The sequence below is a fragment of the Gymnoscopelus braueri genome (assembly GCF_963280865.1).
Source record: "Gymnoscopelus braueri genome assembly, chromosome: 8".
NCBI classification, from domain to species: Eukaryota; Metazoa; Chordata; class Actinopteri; order Myctophiformes; family Myctophidae; genus Gymnoscopelus; species Gymnoscopelus braueri.
Genome location: NC_137609.1, coordinates 27,427,276 through 27,447,836, shown reverse-complemented (window position 1 = coordinate 27,447,836; position 20,561 = coordinate 27,427,276). Strand labels below are relative to the sequence as shown.

The 20,561-nt window shown below is 40.7% G+C and overlaps 1 protein-coding gene across 11 annotated transcripts in view; it reads right to left on the bottom strand.

The window, feature by feature from the left end:
• Window positions 1-5,420: 5,420 nt before the first annotated feature.
• Window positions 5,421-20,561, bottom strand: part of LOC308091157 (unconventional myosin-XVIIIa-like) — an 82,960-nt gene continuing 67,819 nt past the window's right edge. For 7 of the 11 annotated variants that reach the window (XM_080436560.1, XM_080436557.1, XM_080436562.1 and 4 more), the window contains 6 exons: window positions 18,298-18,483; window positions 18,047-18,186; window positions 17,355-17,399; window positions 11,315-11,437; window positions 9,220-10,664; window positions 7,615-7,752 (listed from right to left, as the gene is read on the bottom strand). In XM_080436560.1, the coding sequence (XP_080292686.1) occupies window positions 9,236-10,664; window positions 11,315-11,437; window positions 17,355-17,399; window positions 18,047-18,186; window positions 18,298-18,483 (1,923 nt within the window). In that variant the 3' untranslated portion in view covers window positions 7,615-7,752; window positions 9,220-9,235. Of the gene's footprint in view, window positions 7,753-9,219; window positions 10,665-11,314; window positions 11,438-17,354; window positions 17,400-18,046; window positions 18,187-18,297; window positions 18,484-20,561 lie in introns of all 11 variants that reach the window. The other 4 variants (XM_080436559.1, XM_080436561.1, XM_080436567.1 and 1 more) reach the window with 3 other exon arrangements.

Below are 20,561 nucleotides of genomic sequence, written 5' to 3'. Positions count from 1 at the left end.
ACAAAGAAAGGCAATGATGGGCATCAAGGCAGTCAGCAGCATTTCTATATTAAAGTTCTGCAGCATAGCTCAAACTCAGTATTTGTGTGAGACGCTAGATAAAAAAAAGTCAATTTATTTCTGTCAAAAATCTATTTATTTCTGTCATTTCAGGGTGTACAAATAACATAATTACCTCAGTGAACCTAACTTGCAACTCAATTGATGGCAGTGCAAAGTTTAAATCTACAATCTGTAAATTCCACGGCTGTATTGGTGTGGAGTTGACTGTTATAATGTCAATACATTTTTATAAAGTATATTGACTCAAATTGCAGGTACTGTATATTAATAGAGGATTGTGCTGGGATGGCTGCAGTAATTGCAGAAAGGACATATAGATATACTGTACACGTCAAATATGCAGCGAGAGCAGACACTATTTCAACTCCTGATTAAGACAATCAAAAGATAATCAAAAGTATTAATCAGTCTTGTAATAATTATTGTAAGAAATACAAGGTGCCCTTGAACCTCGCACACAATGTTTCCATTCCATCCCTGGCAATAGACTAGCGCTTCTCCAACTCGACACTATCTGACATCTGGATCATTTCAATTTACTATACCAGCCCACATTTTGTTGTGTGCCGTCGATACACTGGTATGCGCACAGATACTATAATTTTCCCCAATGTGGAGCCATAGCTTTCAGTCACATACAGCTCTGTCAACACATATAGAAACAGAAAAACACATATACAATGAATGTTCAAGTCATCTATAATGCAATTAAGGCACCAAGTTGTGGAAAACTAAATATGTGTTGTTGGGGTTGTATTTTATTTATAAGCAGCATGTCATAAGGAGTTCATTTCTCAAAGTATTTATTTTATGAGCTACTGTATAGTCTCCCAAATTCCCCAGAATGATTCGGTGTTCTTTCCGTGATGTTCAATGTTTCAGTGCTGTTTCACATTATAGGCTACCCACTATCCAGTGCAATTCCGGTTTCCCTAATCATTTACTTGCTGAGGCCATCTTGTGGGCTGGATGTTTACTTTTGTACTTCTGTATGAGGTGTAGTGTGTGCTCTGTCAGATAATTATATCGTTGAGGGTATCGCTGCAGGCCCATGCTGCTCAGAACCACTGTCTTTGTTGGCCTTTGGGCCTTAGAATCATCATGTACTGTAGGTCATGAGCTTTCATTATCATAACTCGTGCCATCACTCACTACATCTTTTCCCATGTTGTTGTTGTTGTTGTTGTCTTGTTTTGTTGCGTGTTGGACGACCATAATGGAAATATACCTTTTTTTAAGCTTATGAAAAAATAATTCATTCATTCATATAGCATCAATAGCATATCACAAGGATAGCCTACAGTTAGCCTTGCGTAGCCAGACTATATCACTGCGTGGATATGAGTCTGGTGCTTCTATGAGGATGGTTTTTTTCCAAGGGGGCGGGATCAAAACAATGGCTCTCGACGCAATTGGTTAGAGCTACAACCAACTACCAATTACAGTCTCCCATATTTGAATACCGGGCCCTGATTGGTCACCCCAGACTTCGGGAGCAGTGGTGCCAGACCCAAATCGCAGAGGGCAATTTTTTTTTTGCACTGGCAGATTCGTCTGGTCCCAGGCTAGCCTACAGTCGCCTCCCCCTGGTCAGCCGGGGAAAAAAATGGGGTTGCAAAATTGTGGGATACATTTTTTTTAAAAGGATAGCCTACAGTCATTTTAAGATGTGTGGCCTGGTGCGAGAAATGATTTTTCTTACTTGACAGGAAGGAGGGCCTGTTCTTCCCCTTTGAAATCCCTCAATCACAGGAAGACGGTAGAGTATATTGTAGGACTTCATCATCACACACACACACACACACACACACACACACACACACACACACACACACACACACACACACACACACACACACACACACACACACACACACACACACACACAGCAGCAGCAATACTTTGGCAGGGACTCTGAGTCACCTCCTTGTTGCACTGAGGAGATAAAGGAAATACTTGCACTGAATTTTGTGATCATTACAACGTTCACTTTTGCTCTACTCCAAGGAGTTCTGCAATGTGTTTCCCGTGGTTACAGTCTGCTTGGATATAGTGTGGTAAAATAAAAAAAATCTAATATTTATATGAGTCTCTAGGCTTGTGAAGCCCGATGCACTACATAATGCCTAACTTTGAGCTCTGTTACAAAGGTTCAATACTGTGTACCGTTCATTAGAGTGGAAATGGTAGGTGCAAACAAAGAGAGGCGCCCATGGCTGTGCCTTTTCATTTCAGAATTGCAAATGAATCCAGCTCACCTCACCTGGTCCCGGCAGGCAGTATCTCAGTGCCTCCAATCAGGAGACAATGTTCAGCAACTAGACACACTTTTAGTTGAGGATGATACACGATAATCTCCCCACATTCTCTCATTTTAACACCACAGCTGTAAGCTTCAGCGCCCTGTGGAATGGCCTCCATCCAAGGTCAAATGTTGGAGATTGATTCTTTGCTTGGCAAACAGACCTACAGTACTTACAAAACCAGGCTCATGGTAGCATCAGAAACGGACTGTCGGTTGTTCTTCTTTCCCGTGGTAATATTAACCCATTCAATCCGGGAACGCATCTACAAATCCTAACAGTTTTCTGAAAAACGCGTATGTTGCTATATCAGTGGTTCTCAAACGTTTTCATGTCAAGGACCCCCAAAATGTAATGTATTTGGCCGCGGACCCCCATCTGAAAATATTTTGTTCCAGGGACCCCCAGAAGCAAAGATTTGAGGGGGAAAAAATCCTTTAAAAAATATATATATTCATAGATTTGCACACATTTTCAAGATTTTTCAAAAATAGCAGCTCTACAACCTCATAGCTATGAGCTTGTATATCTGCTATTTTTGAATAGCCAAAGTATAAAATAATGGTTATAGCTAAAATCTAAAATTACACAGATGCGTTCCCGGGTTGAATGGGTTAAAAGGTGTGTGGGTACAGAACAGCAGCCCATCTTCGGCAGCTAGCATAAATGTGGGTGCAGGGTTGCATCCTTTGATATTGCCCAGCTCTGGTCGCACAGACCATTAGTTGAATAGTTGTATATTGAGATGTACACAACAATCCGACTATATTGATCCATATTACTATTAATACTCTGGGAACTAGCATTATTATGTTATGCTGATGTGGATACTGCAAACCTGGCCAGCCAAGGTGCTGATGACCAGGTCAGACTTAACCCAGGAACACTATCGTCGGCTGAATTTTACCCGAACAATTGTAATGATGTGATTTGCATAATGTTGCCGATGTCTGAGGTGCGCGTATCCTTGGGTACCTTCAGGATGCTCACTGACGTCATGGAAGGTAGGTTTGTTTCCCTGCCCCCACCCCTGTTTTTTTCTACAGCAGGTCTTCAGGTGATTTTCACCCAACGTTAGTGATAGAGAGTAAAAGAAAATCACATTATCTCACAATGGTCAGCTGATGCAATTAGACTGTGCCTTCACTGGACAAGGCTCACGTGTCCCAGAAATGGGTGGACCAAAGGAAAAGTTCCCAGCTCCATAATTTGTTTTAGGAATATTTTATGAATATATAAAATTGTACAAATCAAGTGGGGACTGTGCAGACCATGTTGATTAAGCAGTGTTTTCATACTGAACTTACTCAATTTAAGCCTATACCCAAATTAACTTTGCCTAAGCTTAACCATACTACAGTGCACATGTGCCTATCCTTAACTACAATGTATTAATTGAACCTCACCAAAACTATGCCTAAACACTATTTTTAACTGTATACCCAAATGTAATCACCTGTGACATAATATAATAAACATAACCATTTGTGTTTAAGAAAATCTATTACGGAACCAAACCTAGAATCATTTGCACCCTAAACCATTGGTGTTACCACTAAACCACAAGGCCCTCTGTATATGGATGTTACTAACCTTATATCTAAACTGAGCCATCTGTATACCATATTTACATTATGGTATAGCGCTACAACAACGGCAATTTTGCCTATAGCACAGTGGGACTGTTATAGAAAATGGCTTCTACCATTGATAACACAATGGTACTAACTATAGTATAAAGACATACTGAGCAAGGATAAGGATACTGTCTACAAGTACAGCAGTCTTTGTTGTAGTTGCCATATACAGCCTTTTTACTATTTTATACAGAAAACACACAATTTCATTAGAATTCAAGGCCAAACGTGCAGTATTAAAGAGAACAAAATGCTCCAGTGTTGTATAAAAATGACAAAATGTACATGTGTGAAGCAATGTCAAGGTTGCATTAATGATATCTGATAACATATACTCCCATTGAGCAGGACAATCCTCCCTATAGTAGACTAACATGTCTTCTAGTGTGCCATTAAATGTGTGGCCAAACCATCAATTCTAAATTACATGGAGCGTGGCTCTATAAAAACAGACTTGCTTGCCTTTGGTGGGCTGACTCCTTGCTCCAGTGGCTTGTGAAACAACCTTAAGAGCCAAAAGAGGTCAAATCAGAAGCAGAATTTAATCTGTCACTCAATTGAAAGCCTTTAAGGAGAGACACACAGCTACCCAGGGGATGCATGCAAGTCAAATTACCACAAAAGCTCCCTGGCACAGGGTGAGGCAGAGAATGGGGATTTAGAGATTGGCTGGATAAATGGGAATCCTTTAAAGAAAAACAGATAGTGTAAACGCAAACAAACATAGCAATCTACAACCATCAATCACTTTAAATCTAGGTGAACCTATCTACAGGAGAAGAATCTGATATACAGATTGACATGGAGAGAAAGACTAGTATGTGCTAACTATTGGAACGGCACTGTATGCACCAAATTAATGTATCCAATTGTTTGTTTGTACTGCTGCATTATTAACTTTGCAGCTGTGATAACAATACTGTGAGCAATGTTCATTGATTCATTTGAATTCATAATTACTCATCTCAATGACTTGTTTGTTCTCTCTGTACTATTCTGGGATAAAAATTGATGGGTATAATCAAAAGATAAAGAAAGGTATCCAGTATAATGCTGTCCCACTCCCATGCTTTATTAATCACACAAACATAGCCCCTCCTGGGCAAAACATTGTTTGTTTGTTTGATTAATAAAGCATGGGACAGCATTATACTTTGTGCGGACATTACATTTCTTGAATTTCAGTTTCTTTGTTCTCGCAGCGGTTTTATAAAAAATTGTGGGGATGTATATATCAAACACCTTTTGATTTACAATCAAAGGATCCCCATCGGTAGGGTACAATAAACGTCATCAAGTACACTGATTGTTCTTGTACTGCTGAAACTGTCCTGAACCTGAACATTATTTTCTCAAGTTACCTCATAATCTAAAGGTGGAAGAATTACTGTACATTGACATCCAAAACAACTCCACATTTCTTCAGTAAACAAACAGCTGAATTTATTTACTATAAAACAAATCACTCTTATTACAAGTGGTGTCCTGTTCAATAATGAAAATAAATATGCTTTTTTTTTTAAAGTTATGATGTCAACTCATACAAAGCTTTGAAGCAGTGTGTCTAAAGTCAAAAGCTCCAATACAGATGTAGTCAAACAAATCTCTATATTCTGAAGCTTTGACATCAAAGTATCCCGTATTCCACATAAATATTCATGTGCTAAGCAAAGGAAGAAATGACAAAATAAGAGACAATATGTAGATAAGCTTCTGAGACGATATGCAAATAGCCAGACACTTGAAGCTTATTTCCTTCCACTGCACATGAGCAGACAGTGTGCACACATGCTATGCACCTCCATTTTCTAACCCTACCTAGACATCATTTACATATCATTTAAAATTCATAAGGTCACAATAGTCTAAGGATATCATTATCATCCAGTAAGGCCAGATATAAATATACTGTCAGCTCATAAATATATGGAGAGTAACTCAACATTTGATGTTTTGGCTTCATATTCTTCATACTTTGCATCTGAAATAAATAACGTTATGATGATGACTTAGAAATGATGCTGTCAGTTATAATTTGAGAGAGTTTTTCGGCTGCATTTGTCAGAGTTGAGTTAGAAAGCCTGCCTAAACTTTTTTGTCTGAATTCTAGGGGAAATGATCGCTAAAGTTGATAACTTAGAGCCTTGTTTTCAAACCAAGTGTAATCCACACCTGAATCCTCTTAGGGATAAAACTGCAATGCAAAAAGGCAGGGAAGGGAAGGAAAGTTAACAGGAAGAAATGAGACAGTGGATGGCATACTTTTTGCACATTCAATATGTGTTTCGTATATAGAGAAGAATGGCTGTTTTACTGATCATACCTTGATCTGTAAAGAATATTTGGCACCTGGAAATGGCAGTATTCAAGTCCAAACTACTAATGGCAAAAAGGTATGGTCCTCCTCATATTGTGTTATTTCCCCTTTGAAGAAGAGCATACAACCAAAACATTAAACAAAGTTTGTCCAAATACTTAGGTCACGGTACATCTGCCATGATGTTGTACTTTGAATAGTGGTGAAGAAACACACATGCCCCAAAGTACAAGTGTGTAACACAGACAGACAGACAGACAGACAGACAGACAGACAGACAGACAGACAGACAGACAGACAGACAGACAGACAGACAGACAGACACACGAATAGACATGTACACTCAAACCTGCAAACACATACATTCCCTTGATGATAAAAGAGAACAAAATCGTAGATGGCGTCAAAGCAGTTCACATGGACTCCACATGTATGTACAGTAGCTACAGTATACGTAGCTACACCAAGTATATAACTTAAAGCCTAAACTCTCTCAGAATAGCTCTCTCTCTCTCTCTAACATTATTTCATCAGAATATAGCTTACATGAAGGGTTTCATCCCCAAATCCTATGTATGAAATATATATATTTTTTACAAATCACTCAATTCCCTTTCACTTGAAATTTACTGGGCAGTATTTCAGTGATGTATAGATGTATGTATTTCTTTATATTAAAAAACATTAGCACTTGGCAAGAAAAACGTTGTAATGTCTCTCAAATGGCAGATCTCTGCACATGTAAGCATATGCAAAGATTATTAATAAAGGGGGGGGGGTAGTCAGTTAATACTTCTTGCAGTCTCCATTAATGTGGAGAAGATAAGAGCAGATCTTAATAGCTGGTCAAACCTTCTTGAGGAAGTACAGCAGAGTGGGTTTATCTAAATCCTCTTGGCACAGCTATCTGAATAGTCCTCAAACATCAGTGCCGAGAAGAGCTTAAATTAGATTGAAAAGCAGTTCTATGGAATAAAGCAGTAGCGAGAACGTTCTTTTGAATGCTCTTAACATATGCTAATGTTGCTTAACATTATTGAGCTGTACTTTATAATGAATTAAATAATTTAAAAAAACAACAACAACAAAGATATCCATGGAAGCAATATTACTCACTGATGTTAATGGCTGATTAAACATCCAAAAGTAAACTTCCAAAATAACTGTACTGCAAAAAAAAACATTTTCAAAATTGCTGTCTTTCAACCTCTTCCGTGGGCCATCCATGCTCGTTGAGATGAATGGAGGTGGCTTTAAGAGTTAGACATGGAACTGTGTCCTTCTTGGTGCCATGAACCTGGATTACGCTGAGGTCTCTGCCAGTCTGCCCTCATTGTCACTCTGCCTCAGGGACTGCCTGCTGGAATCCCTCCCTCCCTCATCCTCCTCTTCAGATCTGGAAACATTGAGATGTCGCCGGTAGAGTGGAGGACTAAAAGGATGAACACACACACACACACAAACACACACACATATGAAGCCAAGCCGTTCCCATGTGGATATAATTTTCTAATTTATCCTTGACAAACACATTATTAGTATACTGTTGTGGTCTACGCTACGTTGATGCCACAAAGAAAACAAACACAGCATTCACCAGTCTTCAAAGCTTGAGTGTTTCAACTGAAGCAACCGAAATCATGCACAATACCCGGACCCTCTTAACAATCAATTCAAGTACTCATTCAGAGATCATTCAGAGAAGTTAAAAGCCATTACTGTACTGAAAACTAAACATTTAAATTCAGACATTTATGCAAAACCGTGAATGCTTTTAAGGTATGTTGTATTTTTCTGTTTCTATTTATAAACTGTTAGTATGTGATCAGGGGCTATGCATGCCTGTGGAGGGTTAGGTGAAAGTAGGATAATTGGTCAAACATCCATGGATGCCAATACACGCTTAGTTTCAATGAAATGCCAAACACCAAATTAATAGGCGCCTGAAGCGTTGACCTTGTACATTAATCAAACAGCAATGAGAGTCCATGTTCAATCATTCCAAGAATTGCATCACACCTCCAAAATAAAATGCATAATTAATTTATCCATTTGGAACTCAACGAATGTACAAATGGAACCAAATGTACCTGTATGTGCCCATTTTTGGTTCCATTAGTAAAACTGAGGATTTTACAGTGTCTTGGCAATACTGTGTAAGTGTATAACTGATCTGATTTGTGCATTGCTGACATTTCTAACACTGAACAACTTGCAGAGATGGACTCTGCCAAAACAGGCAAGCTAAAGTCCATTATGGTGAAACAGAAGCCAAGAATGACTGTATCAAACATCACTTCATAACAAAAAATAGCATGTCTACTGAGGCTTATTTTTCAATTGTGTACTATCATCTATCTCTTGTAGCTCAGAATATGCCAGGTGAAACTGAAGACAATAAATATCTGCAAAAAGTGTTTGAAAAATTAATTTTCTGCTCCCCCCACCCAATGATGGATAATGCCTGTCAAGTGAGCAATGTTTCTCTTCAAGTTGTATTTGATTTAAAAAGAAAACTGGAGTCAGCTAAAAGGAAAGAAAGAAAGGAGGAAAGAAAGAAAACAATGCTCGCAATAACCTAAAAGCAATATACTATACAGGTAATATCCTTTAAGTGCAGTTTTTAAAAACTCATTAAAACTCAAACTTTAAAAGATAAAGCACTATTTCCCAATGGTGAGGTATTACAATTTTTCAAAAACACAGCAGTAAGAACTATCCTGTCATCCGCATCAATAATAATGTAGTATAGATACAGCATCATATAATATAGACCATGCCCTTTAAATGCAACACACAGTTTTAGTGTGTTAGATTGGTGAAAACAAAATCACACGACAGTTGATTAGAATAGTTCCAGGCCACACTCCTTTTGGGTTAGAATCACAACAATCATCACCTTCTGGTGTTGGTTTTTAATCACTGTCAGGCTTATAGAGGTACTTCATCACCAAGTTGTCCACTTTCTTCTGCTTCTTGTTGTTGTCCTTTTTACTGGATGGCCCCATGTCATCATCTGAGGCTGGAGAGAGCCGGAGCGTCGGAGCCTTCTTCACGCTGTTGGTGCTGCGGTAGGAGACGGTAGAGTGAGCGTCTGATGAGGAGGATGACTCAGAGGAGGAGGAGGAAGAATCTTCAGACTCACTCTTCTTCTTCTTCTTCTTAGACCCCTTCCTGGACTTCTTGCCCTTCTTGCCCCTCGAGCTCCTCCGGCTGTGACGGTCGTCCGAGGAAGAGCTGTCTGACTCAGAGCTCTTCTTCTTCCTGCTCTTGTGACTGTGACGGGAGCTGCTGGTACTGAAGCTGCTGGAGGACCGAGTGCCATGGTCCACCGCTGAGCCTGAAGCTGAGCGGCTCAGACTAGATGTGCTGAAGACTGGACCATCGTCGTCTCCGCCCCGCAGGCTGCGCGTGCTCTTCCTGCTATCCTCACCTCCATCACCCTTCTTTTCTTCGTCCTGTTCCTCCTCCTCCTCGTCAGAGTCCTCAAGTTTGCTGCGTTTGAACTTGATTGGCTTGAAGCTCAGCACCTCATTGATGGCAGCTTCCAGGTCTGGATCCAGGTAGTTGCGGTGAGTGACCGATTTATCGGAGGATTCGGGCGGATTGTCATCTGAGGTCCGCGTCTGGACCGGGTTGGAGAGGCTACGACTGAGGGAGCGCGGGCTGAAAGAGGAAGGACCCCCCTCGCTGAAGGCCGTGCTCATAGCGTCGTCATCGTCATCGTCTAGCCGAAGGCCAAACTCACTGAGCCCCGTGCTACGGGCCAGGGACATTCGGGAGCTGCTGCGTCTGTCGTCTTTCCAGGAGTTACTGCGACGCACAGATCCAGGGCTGCTGCGGCTCACGCTGCTGATGATGGACTTGTTGTCGTCATCAATGTCAACCATGCCCCTCCTGACGGACATCCTGCTGGGCACCACAGAGGACACCATCGAATCCTTGTCGAATTCTGGACTGCTGCGGGAGGTCCAACGACAGTCCATGCCCTTCCTGGCTCTGCTGGTGGCTTCAGAGTATGCCATCGAGATGACGGAGCCCCTGTCGTCCGGGTCATCCTGGGACTGGCTCTTCTTCCTGTCCTCTTGGAGTTCCCCAGGCTTGGACTTGGCCTTGCGGACGGATGGGTGGTGTGGCGCATCCGGCTGTTCCTTGAGAGTGCTGAACAGGTAGCTCTCGTCTCCTGTCCCCATGGAGTCTTTGAGGTTGGACCGCTTCCTGTAGCTAAGGGAACTCATTGCTGACACTGGCCGGCTCTGCTCCACCTCTTTCCCCTCTTTGCTTCCTTCGTTAATCTTCTCCTTACCCTCTTTTGTTTCCTTGGCATCTGCATTGGCCGCATATCTTATGGGTTTACGGAGGGAAAGCGAGACACAGCCGAAGACCACACAACGAGAGACGGGGAAAGGATCAAGAGATAAGCTTTCAATAACTTTCAGAGGAGAAATTATGAGTTGATTTTGAACAACTGGCAAAACCACAACGCTGAACAGTTTTTGATTGAATCTAGAATGGGATGTGAAGTGGCTGGGATTTAAAGTCTGTGTGTCATTACAATATTACAGTTACAACAAGGGCTGAATTTGTCCTTGGAATCACTATAGAACTGGGACAGTTACAGTAGCTGTACAAATTTGCTCAGGCTATAGCTCTTATGTATAAAATAAGTGAGGTAATCAGCCAATGGGAGCATCCATCCGTCTGTAGCAGAGGGGCCATTTAGCAGACGTGCCAACTGGCCACGGGCCACTTCAATAAATCTGACAGCAGCTGCCTCTGCCTGCCATCTCGTGTCATTAGAGAGATGACCGCGAGAGAGCAAGTTGACACCTAATCATACGAGATACTCCACCCTCTGTTGCACACTGCCTTAGGTAATCCTGACCGTTCTTTGGCTATAGAAGACAGGAAATGAGGATGACTCTATCTCTGTACGGCCACAGGGATGTGCGGTGGTTTGTCATTATGAGAGGCCTGGAAGTGACAGCACTAACCTGGTGCTCTTCAGGCTCCCCTCATCTGACAAGGTCTTGGCGGAGCCCTTGTTCTTGGACAGCCAAGACTTAACTCCATCGACGCGGTCCTCCACTTCCGAGTCCGTCTCCGTCTCGTCCCCACTACATGGAAACAAGTTCAGTTACAGATTTAAGTAAGTAAATAAGGAGGAGGGTCACTGGGAAGAGACTAAAACACCAACATACCCACAGAGAGGAAGTAATATGTCTTTCTTTTTTTGTCAGAAAAGAGCAGCTTTTCTGTTAGTCACACATGCAGCACTTGTTGTTTCATGCATACTATATGTAACAAAGAACATGCAGCTAGGGGGGAAACCCTAGTGCACCAATCTCCTGTTCTACATCTTTCCATTCCATTCCGTTCTGATTCTGATCTTGACCGATCCCTTCAAACCTCCACCTAACCATTCTCAAGTTATTTTGTTCTCTCTCTCTCTCTCGCACACACACACACACACACACACACACACACACACACACACACACACACACACACACACACACACACACACACACACACACACACACACACACACACACACACACACACACACACACGCACACACACACAAATACTGTATACACTCAAACCTGCAAAAGAAATACAGTCCCTTGATGACGAAACAGAACAAAATCATAGATAGACACGCACATGCACACGCGCACACACACACACACACACACACACACACACACACACACACACACACACACACACACACACACACACACACACACACACACACACACACACACACACACACAGAGGAGTGCTTACAATACCCTGCCACGCATCACTGCAGGCAGGGTAATCATTTTGGTTGAATGTGATACACAAACAACATCAGGTTATCGACTGTTGTGGGGGGAGCATTGAAATGTCCAAGATGCTTTGTGTGTGACAATAGTGGTCAAGCAGAACGCCACACATGCTCTGAGCAGAATGTAAATGAAGCTCTTAACAGCTAATTAACTTGGCTGGGTCTGAGCGGCTGGGCTATGCGTGGCATGTGGCCCATTGCTGGAGATTATTATTGGGGTAGCGCCAATGAGGCGACCCCCTCTAGAATAACATGCAGAACATGCAGTGTACAAAGACCTGGGGACATCGTTGAGAAAGCATAATAGAACTGCGCCTAGAAAAGGTCAATTCTCATTCATCTGCATCCGCTCCGAGGTGAATAACGCTGAATTATGCATTCCATTGTCTGAGGACATTAATGCGGAAGGAATAGAAGCAGTAATCTATGGGTGCTGACCTCTGTTTGAGTATGTTACCTCCAATGTTGTTACTACTCTAGCTGCTTGTCCAACTGCTTGGCTAACGGATGTGTAAAAATGATACGTAACATTACTTCATGATAAATGTGGTTTTACAAAGGGAATGATTCATACATTCAAACCACCTGAGCAGCACAGAGTCTGTTCCTCGGGGAGAGGACAATGATAAGCATTCTGCTATCTATTTTGGTGTCAGATTGAGACACTTGCTCTTAAAAAACAATGTGTTGAGGCAAAGCAGCCTTCTGTGATGACAGTATTTTGGCAAAGGAACTTCAGTTGTAACAGTCACAGTTGTAATTATTAAAATCTTGTCTGTCACAACTTTAAATGTGATAATAAATAAATCAAATACAAATAGCACAATACAGAATGGCATTTATTTTCCTGACTATTACTGAACAGCAAGTCGATGAGCATCCAATATTAAATGAAAATCACAATTGTTTAAAATGTGTAAAAATGTACACGTAGCAGATTTTTCTTAGATATGTCCGATATGGCCGATATTAACATAAAAATGTAAAATTGGAAAATATCTGTACCAGTTTGAATCTAGTTGTAGGGGGCATTGTAAGGATTATCTCAGGGAGAGCATGATCCAAGCTGTTGTTTGAGGCAAAATGTTAAATAATAAAGAATGCACTTTAATAATAAATATGGCAGTGCCATATTGGCACGTTTTTCCATAATTTAAGTTGTTCTCTTATTTTGCACAGAGAATGTTTACATTTGGAAAGCCTTGTTGCATTTATGAATGCATCCAGTGGGGCATCACAATAAAATTATGCATAATGTGTTAATTCCACGATATGTGATGTTGTTACATGGCATTATTTTTGGTGAAAAAAGCCTGCGTATATCGGTATCAGTTGATATCGGAGTCGGAAATTAAGAGTTAAGAGTAATTGGATATCGGCAAAAAAGCCAATATCGGACATCCCTCATTTGTATTTACTCTTGGACCAATTAATCTATTCCATTCTTTGAAATGTGGTGTAAAATACTTGTCAGAAGCAAATGCAGCACACGGTATTCCTATGTGGGGTCTGAAATGGCAGCCAGACGCTGAGCTACATAATACACAATATACACAACAACAACATTGAATATCATTGTGCCATTATATTTACATCCCAGCCACTGAGTCTCCCACTGAGGAGAGTAGTGTTTCCTTTGTCACTGTGTGATGTGTCACGCATTCAATCATGTTTACATAGAGTACAAAGTGTCCATTCTCTCCTGCTCTTTGGGTGGTTTGCCTGAAAACCACAAGTTATTTACCCGGAGAGGGATGCAGAGATAAAGAGAGAAAAAGACTGATTTATACTTGGCCATACGACAGCATCGCGGGCCAAAATGTAAATATAGCCAATCTAGTATAAGCTCAGAAGCCTCTTCCACAGAGATTCCTAGTCAAGATTCATTTGTAGTGTTTATGTCAAAGATGGCATTGTTATGGACATTTGCTTTGTTTTTTGAATTACTCTTAGGCTTTGTCATTGTTAGCCTAACGATCCGCCATAAGTGACAAGGGAATGTAACCTGCATCTTGCAAACCTTCAAAACACGCATGTGCCACACACACACACACACACACACACACACACACACACACACACACACACACACACACACACACACACACACACACACACACACACACACACACACACACACACACACACACACACACACACACACACACACACATACCTGAACTAAAATACTCAATTGCAAGACACCTAGTCTTGCAATTGAGAATTTAGTAAATGGTGTCACAAACAGTTTGTCCATGGCCTCACACCATTAGACAGCCAGCCCCGGCGCTCTCAGATACAACCAAGAAAAATTAGCATTGGACATTAACCGCTTCTCACAGCTGGCCTCAACTGGTTGTAAATCTTTGTCACAAATACTGTAGCCTACTTATACTGTGTACTCTGCATCAAGCTTGAATGGTTTCTTCCTATCACTTTAGTGTGTTCATTATAATGTAGCACAAGGGATAATTACATCACACCTTGTACGATATCACCAATTAAATACCAATCCCAAATTCGTGTGGGGTTTTGCAAATGTATGCAGATTAAATACTGGCAAAATCAGAGCATAGGACATTCATTCATGTTGTGTCTATGCAACACTCTATTAACTAATACATGGACTAGATGGCCATAAGTAATAATTGTGTACTATGACAAGCATCACCTAGTATGAAAAGGACCTACTCATTGCTACTGGATTACGTTAAAAGGAGGAACTACTTTTCATCTTTGCACTTAATGTAAAGTGCACGTTATTGCATGTTAATGTATGCAATGCACTACAGTGTATACATACCACCTGATTGATTGGCTGATTTAACAAATGTGTTGTTATGTATACAGTACATGTTGATTCATTTCTCTTTTTCCTGAGCTGCACCGTGTCGGAGGCAGAGCATTGAATCTGATACACATGACTTGTCTGATGAAAAATGAATAACAAATGAGCATTGAGTCAGAATGAAGGGGGTGCTGCAAGAAACAATCGTGGGTTAATTCTGAATCAGTGCACACAACATTGTAAAACAGGAAATAATGAAAGGGCACTCCATGTCTGCCACGTTAATGTTCTGATCTAACTTTTAATTATAAAATGAGACACTATTGTTATTGCTGCACAAAAACAGAGGGGAAATAGCATTTAGTTAGTCACCAAGAATCATGCTATTGTTAAGAAACAAACAGCATTCACAATCAGGGAGAAACATTGTTCATTGTACATTGTTTTTCTTGAACATATTATGTTCAAGAAAAACAGTCCCTGTTGTGATACAAAATCAATGCATGACTCACAGAACAATGAAACGTTTTCATGCATGCAAGTTGATACCTGAGAGATAGTTGGCTTAACGCCAACTATCTCATTTGGGCTTTGTACTGTGCAAATTTGTACTGTCTCATAATATTTTGTGGCCGTTGCGAAGCACATACAACTGGTTCCTATCTACTGTAACTGAGTTAAGATAAAGGACATACTATGGATCAGGCTCTCATACCGTGATTTTGTATGTAATTACTGTATACTCGAAAACTTTAAGTACATTGCCACCATCATACAGTAGTTATAATTTGCCAGGGTGATAATCTATATTTACAATGTATACATTATCATGGACATGATGGTATGTTGGCTGAGAGAACAGGTTACCAGTACGCAGACATAATCAGTGCTGTAATGAGCTTCCACTAACTGAAATTGAGATGTACTGTACTTAATTGACAATAGTTTACCACATAAGCTATTACAAGAATAGCACTCACATTATGGCCAAAGTGCCAAGAGGCCACTTTTGTTTTATTATTATTAGCATTGAGATTAATTTGTCAACTACTATTAGTCAAGATTAATGAGTTGTTTCTACTGCCTTTTAATTTCAATCATATAAATAGCCAGCAATTGTCCATAAGTAAACAACATGGCGGCCCTATTTTGGGCATGTCTTAGGCAGCAATTGTGAAATAAAATATAAAAATTATAATATAAAATATAAAATAATAAAAAACACCTAGCCTATATGCAAAATGAAACATTGTATGCCGATGTTGCTCAGTGAAAGTCGCAGATCTACAAGCTCACACCGCACCGCAATGTGACGCATTGTGAGCTTGTAGATCTGATATCTTTGCCACACGACAATGTCAGCTGTTAACCCATTAAAACCGGGAAAGCATCTGTGTCATTTTAGATTTTTTTTTGTTACAGTGTATACAGTATATATATTTTTGGGCTTTTATGCCTTTATTGATAGGACAGTAGGCTGACAGGAAATGGGGAGAGAGAGATAGGGAGTGACACGTAGCAAAGGCCGTCGGGATCGGGACTCGAACCCGCAACGCGCTGTCAGGCTACATTGTAGCCTAGGTGCCCGGACCGCTTTGAAACAGTATAGTATATCTGAACCACAGCGAGTCACTTTTAACATCTTTGAAAATATATAATTATTTAGCATTTTTTAACACCAATCTTCTCTTCTGGGTCTCCCTGGCACAAAACATTTTCAGATGGGGGTCTGTGGCCAAATACATATCAATTTGGGGGTCCTTGGCACGAGTCTGGGAACTACTGATTTAGAAGGCATTTGTAGAATCGGCCTTGGGTCTTAATGGGTTTAAGGGAATAAACAGCGACCGAAAAGGCAGTGTTATTGACACTAAACATTGGTCTGTGTGTAATTTCATTTACCAATAACTATAAGGCAACATGCTTTCGGGCTGGGTTCAGATATACTATACTGTAAGTGTTTCAAATCAATTATTCCATGATAACCTGATAAAAAATATGCCTAGATTAGCTGCTTGCAAAATGAAAGGGCAACCAATATATCATGCAAATTCTCTGACTTCACACAAAGGGGTTAGTGGTATTGGTGGTGCATGAGAATTCAAAAGTCTATGATGATGGTTCATTCAAATTATGTAAAGGTTGACAATGGGAAATATTTAAGGAGACAATGATGCAGTATCTAAGAGTGTTGTTGTATGTTGGCATCTGGAAAATTATGTAAAATTAGGTTTTCCATACCGTTCAGATAATTTGTCCATTTATTTTACACATAATTCCACTGTACTTGTTCTCACCACAGTGTCATTGGGAGCTTCCGGAATAATGCATCATTCTCTCATGTGAGTCGGTGGAAAAAGTGGAAAGCCATGATAATGACAAAGAAAAAGTCATGCATCTCCATTCTCACGTTTTGTTCTTTCTTTTCTGATATTTCGTCACCATGTCTTGTAAGCTGGCCGAAGTGTGGGACGTAAAAACGAAAAGAGGAAAGAGACACAGATAAACAGGGTGAGATACATAAACAACAGTATTGTGAGAGAGAGGCTAGACCAAATAAATTGGTGCATTCCTCTGTGAAGCACTGAGTCAGTAAATCAATTCATCCTGTTGCTGCCTTCGTTCGCAAATGCAGCAAGGGAGCGTAATGTCTCCCTTTTGGAGCTTTATATTACTGCAGTGTTTACCTCCTCAGTGAAAATCTCAAACTTCTTACAAAGAAGCAGGGACTCCCGACTGGGGAAAACCCGCAAATAGACAAAAGATCGGGAGCAGGAGACTGAATTAAAACAGGGGTGAAGGAGTATGTGGGGAACAGAGAGAAGAAGAAAAAAAGAGACAGGGAGACGGAGAAAGAAGAAACAGAAGAGGGAGAGTGAAGCAGATAATTGCAGAGGGAAAAACGGAGAAAGAGCTGAAGAAGCAAAAAAGAGGCAAGATTGACAGCTGGCCAAATAATGAGCAGTGGTCAATCGACCAACCTTCTCGCAACTTACAAAGTGAAAGAGGTCTGTAGCTCTGGTGCCAGAGTAGGCACTATATAAACATATTCAATACAAACGAGATGCTGTATTCCTATGGAGAAAACAGGGGAGGGTCTACCTATCAATTAGGTCATCGTTGTCGTCACTCTCCATCTCATCCTCGATGGCGGCCTGCAAGTCGCCAATCCTCTTGAAGGCCAACTTAAGGTCCACTTGTAAGCTCTGATTGGCTGCCTCCAGGCTCTCAATGTCCATTTCCTGGTGAATGGGATTGTGATGTTAATTACCACTTCCATTAGAAATCAATCAATAAATGGACATTAGAATGGATCTCGCCATGGTTTTACGAGCAGTACCCCAGAGCCTCACCAGTTCATGTTTCTTGCGGCTAGCCTCGGTCTCCTTCTTGCTCAGCTCTCCCATCTCCTCTTTGATGTCCCTCATCTGCCTTTGCATGCGTTTGTTCTGCTCTTTCTCTCGGTTCTCTGCGGTGCCATACTGGTTCCTCTCCTCCGTTATCTTCTCCAGGTTCTCCTTCAGACGGCCAACCAGGCTCTTGAGGAACAACCAAGCAAGCAGAACCAGTTTTCATGATCTCTACGATCACATGGATTACCATGGTGAAAAAGAACAGGGGCCTGTTCCTCAAAAGGTGAATTAGAGCTAAAGCCTGCTTTACCACCTATCCTGGCTTAATTTAGCCAGGATTAGAGCTGAATCGGTTCCACAAAAGCTGAATTATCTTGAAGATTAGTTTAGCCAGTTCACCCTGGCTAAGTTTAGCCTTATCCGATTCCACAAAAGAGAATTGAAGCAAGCTTACCATGGCAATTTAGCTGTGAAGTTAGCCTGGTAAGGAGCAGGCTAACAGCCAAGCTTACTTAATCCAGTGCCTTGTTCTTCAAGTTTTTCCACAGTTAATTCAAAACATGTGTTTGTATATGGACTCATTTTAATGACCCTGCATTCAAATAAAATGAAATAAATACAATAAGATATAATCAAATTAATTATATTACTGAAATAGTGTGTGACCATGAATCATAATCATAATTGTTTCACAATGAATGAATGTGATATGTAATTGTCACTCTGTTATAGTTAACACTATAGTTCATCTTGTTGTTAGATGTTTGATAATATATATATTTTTTTTTTATATTTATAAATGTCTGACACATACATGCATATATATATATATATATATATATATATATATATATATATATATATATATATATATATATATATATATATATATATATATATATATATATATATATATTATTAGTTACGGGTTTAAAGGAGCCTCTTTGTAAGTCAATGAGGAGCATATTTTAAATTATCAATTTCTAGTCAATGGAGAAATTAATTTTTATTTGTTGTCCACCTTTGGAGTTACATCATGATGGCAAGGTAACTACACAACCCAAAGTGGTCTTGCAAATGTGGGGTTATTTATTGCGTGTCCGTTGCCCGTCCGTCTCTCAACACACACACACACACACACACACACACACACACACACACACACACACACACACACACACACTCTGTGTGTGCTTGCAATACTTTGCCACGCTTTCTCCCTGGATCTATTAATAACGGCCGTGTTTCCTTTTCTGTTGATAACATGTTTCACTTCCTCATATGCTTGCATGAGCTGCTGCTGTTCGGCCACAGAGAAAAACGCTGCTCGAGTTTTGTTCCCCGCTGCCATGATTGGTCAAGTTCAAGGAATCTGCGCTCGAGTTCATGGTCTTTTATAGAAATACGTCGCCGGCGAATCGCCGCCCATTCAGCCTGGCTTCATTATCCTGGCTGGACACAGCCTGGCTTGACATAGCCTAGCTCGACAAAGTCGCTCCTTTTCAGCCTGGCTTGGCGTTCGAGGAACGGAATAAACGAGGCTTTTCGGACCCGACTTTGTCAAGCCTGGATTTGGCTTAAGGCCAGGCTTATTTAATTCACCTTTCGAGGAACAGGCCCCAGGTGTTTTGTTTCGGTTTAGCTTAACCAGTTGAACCCTAGCATCCCTATTCTGGGCATGTCATAAAAGGTGAACATTCGGCAAAAATAGCTGCATATTAGGTGAAAACAGTAGATCTACAATCTCACAACCCGTCACAATGCGACATGTGAGTTTGTAGATCGGCAAAGACATTTGGGGAAGAGGGGAAAAATGAGTGGGCCAAATATAGATCCCTGGGGGACCCCGATCAACAAATATAGGGTTTAAATTGTTAATTGGTGGCGTTCTGGGGCCCTGGCTAGGGGAGCAGAAAGTAGACTATTTTGCCAGTTGCATGTCTCCAGATATCCTAATCCTATTGTGAATGTCAATGACATACAGTACTTTATAGAGCAGGGGTTCGCAAACATTGAAATGCCAAGGACCCCTAAATAACCATACCATCTGACTACGGCCCCCCTACTGTGAAATGGCTTTAAGAAAACCTGATATTTTCACGACAATGTTTGATAATAATGACATGCTTAAAATAGGGACCATGTTGTTAAACTGGCACAATAATCTTTTTAAATCAATTTGAATTGAAATGACTTTTATCTCTCAGGAAATGTTTTCCTCCTTCCTTTCCCTCTCCATTACAATTGCCCCCCATGGCGCTCCT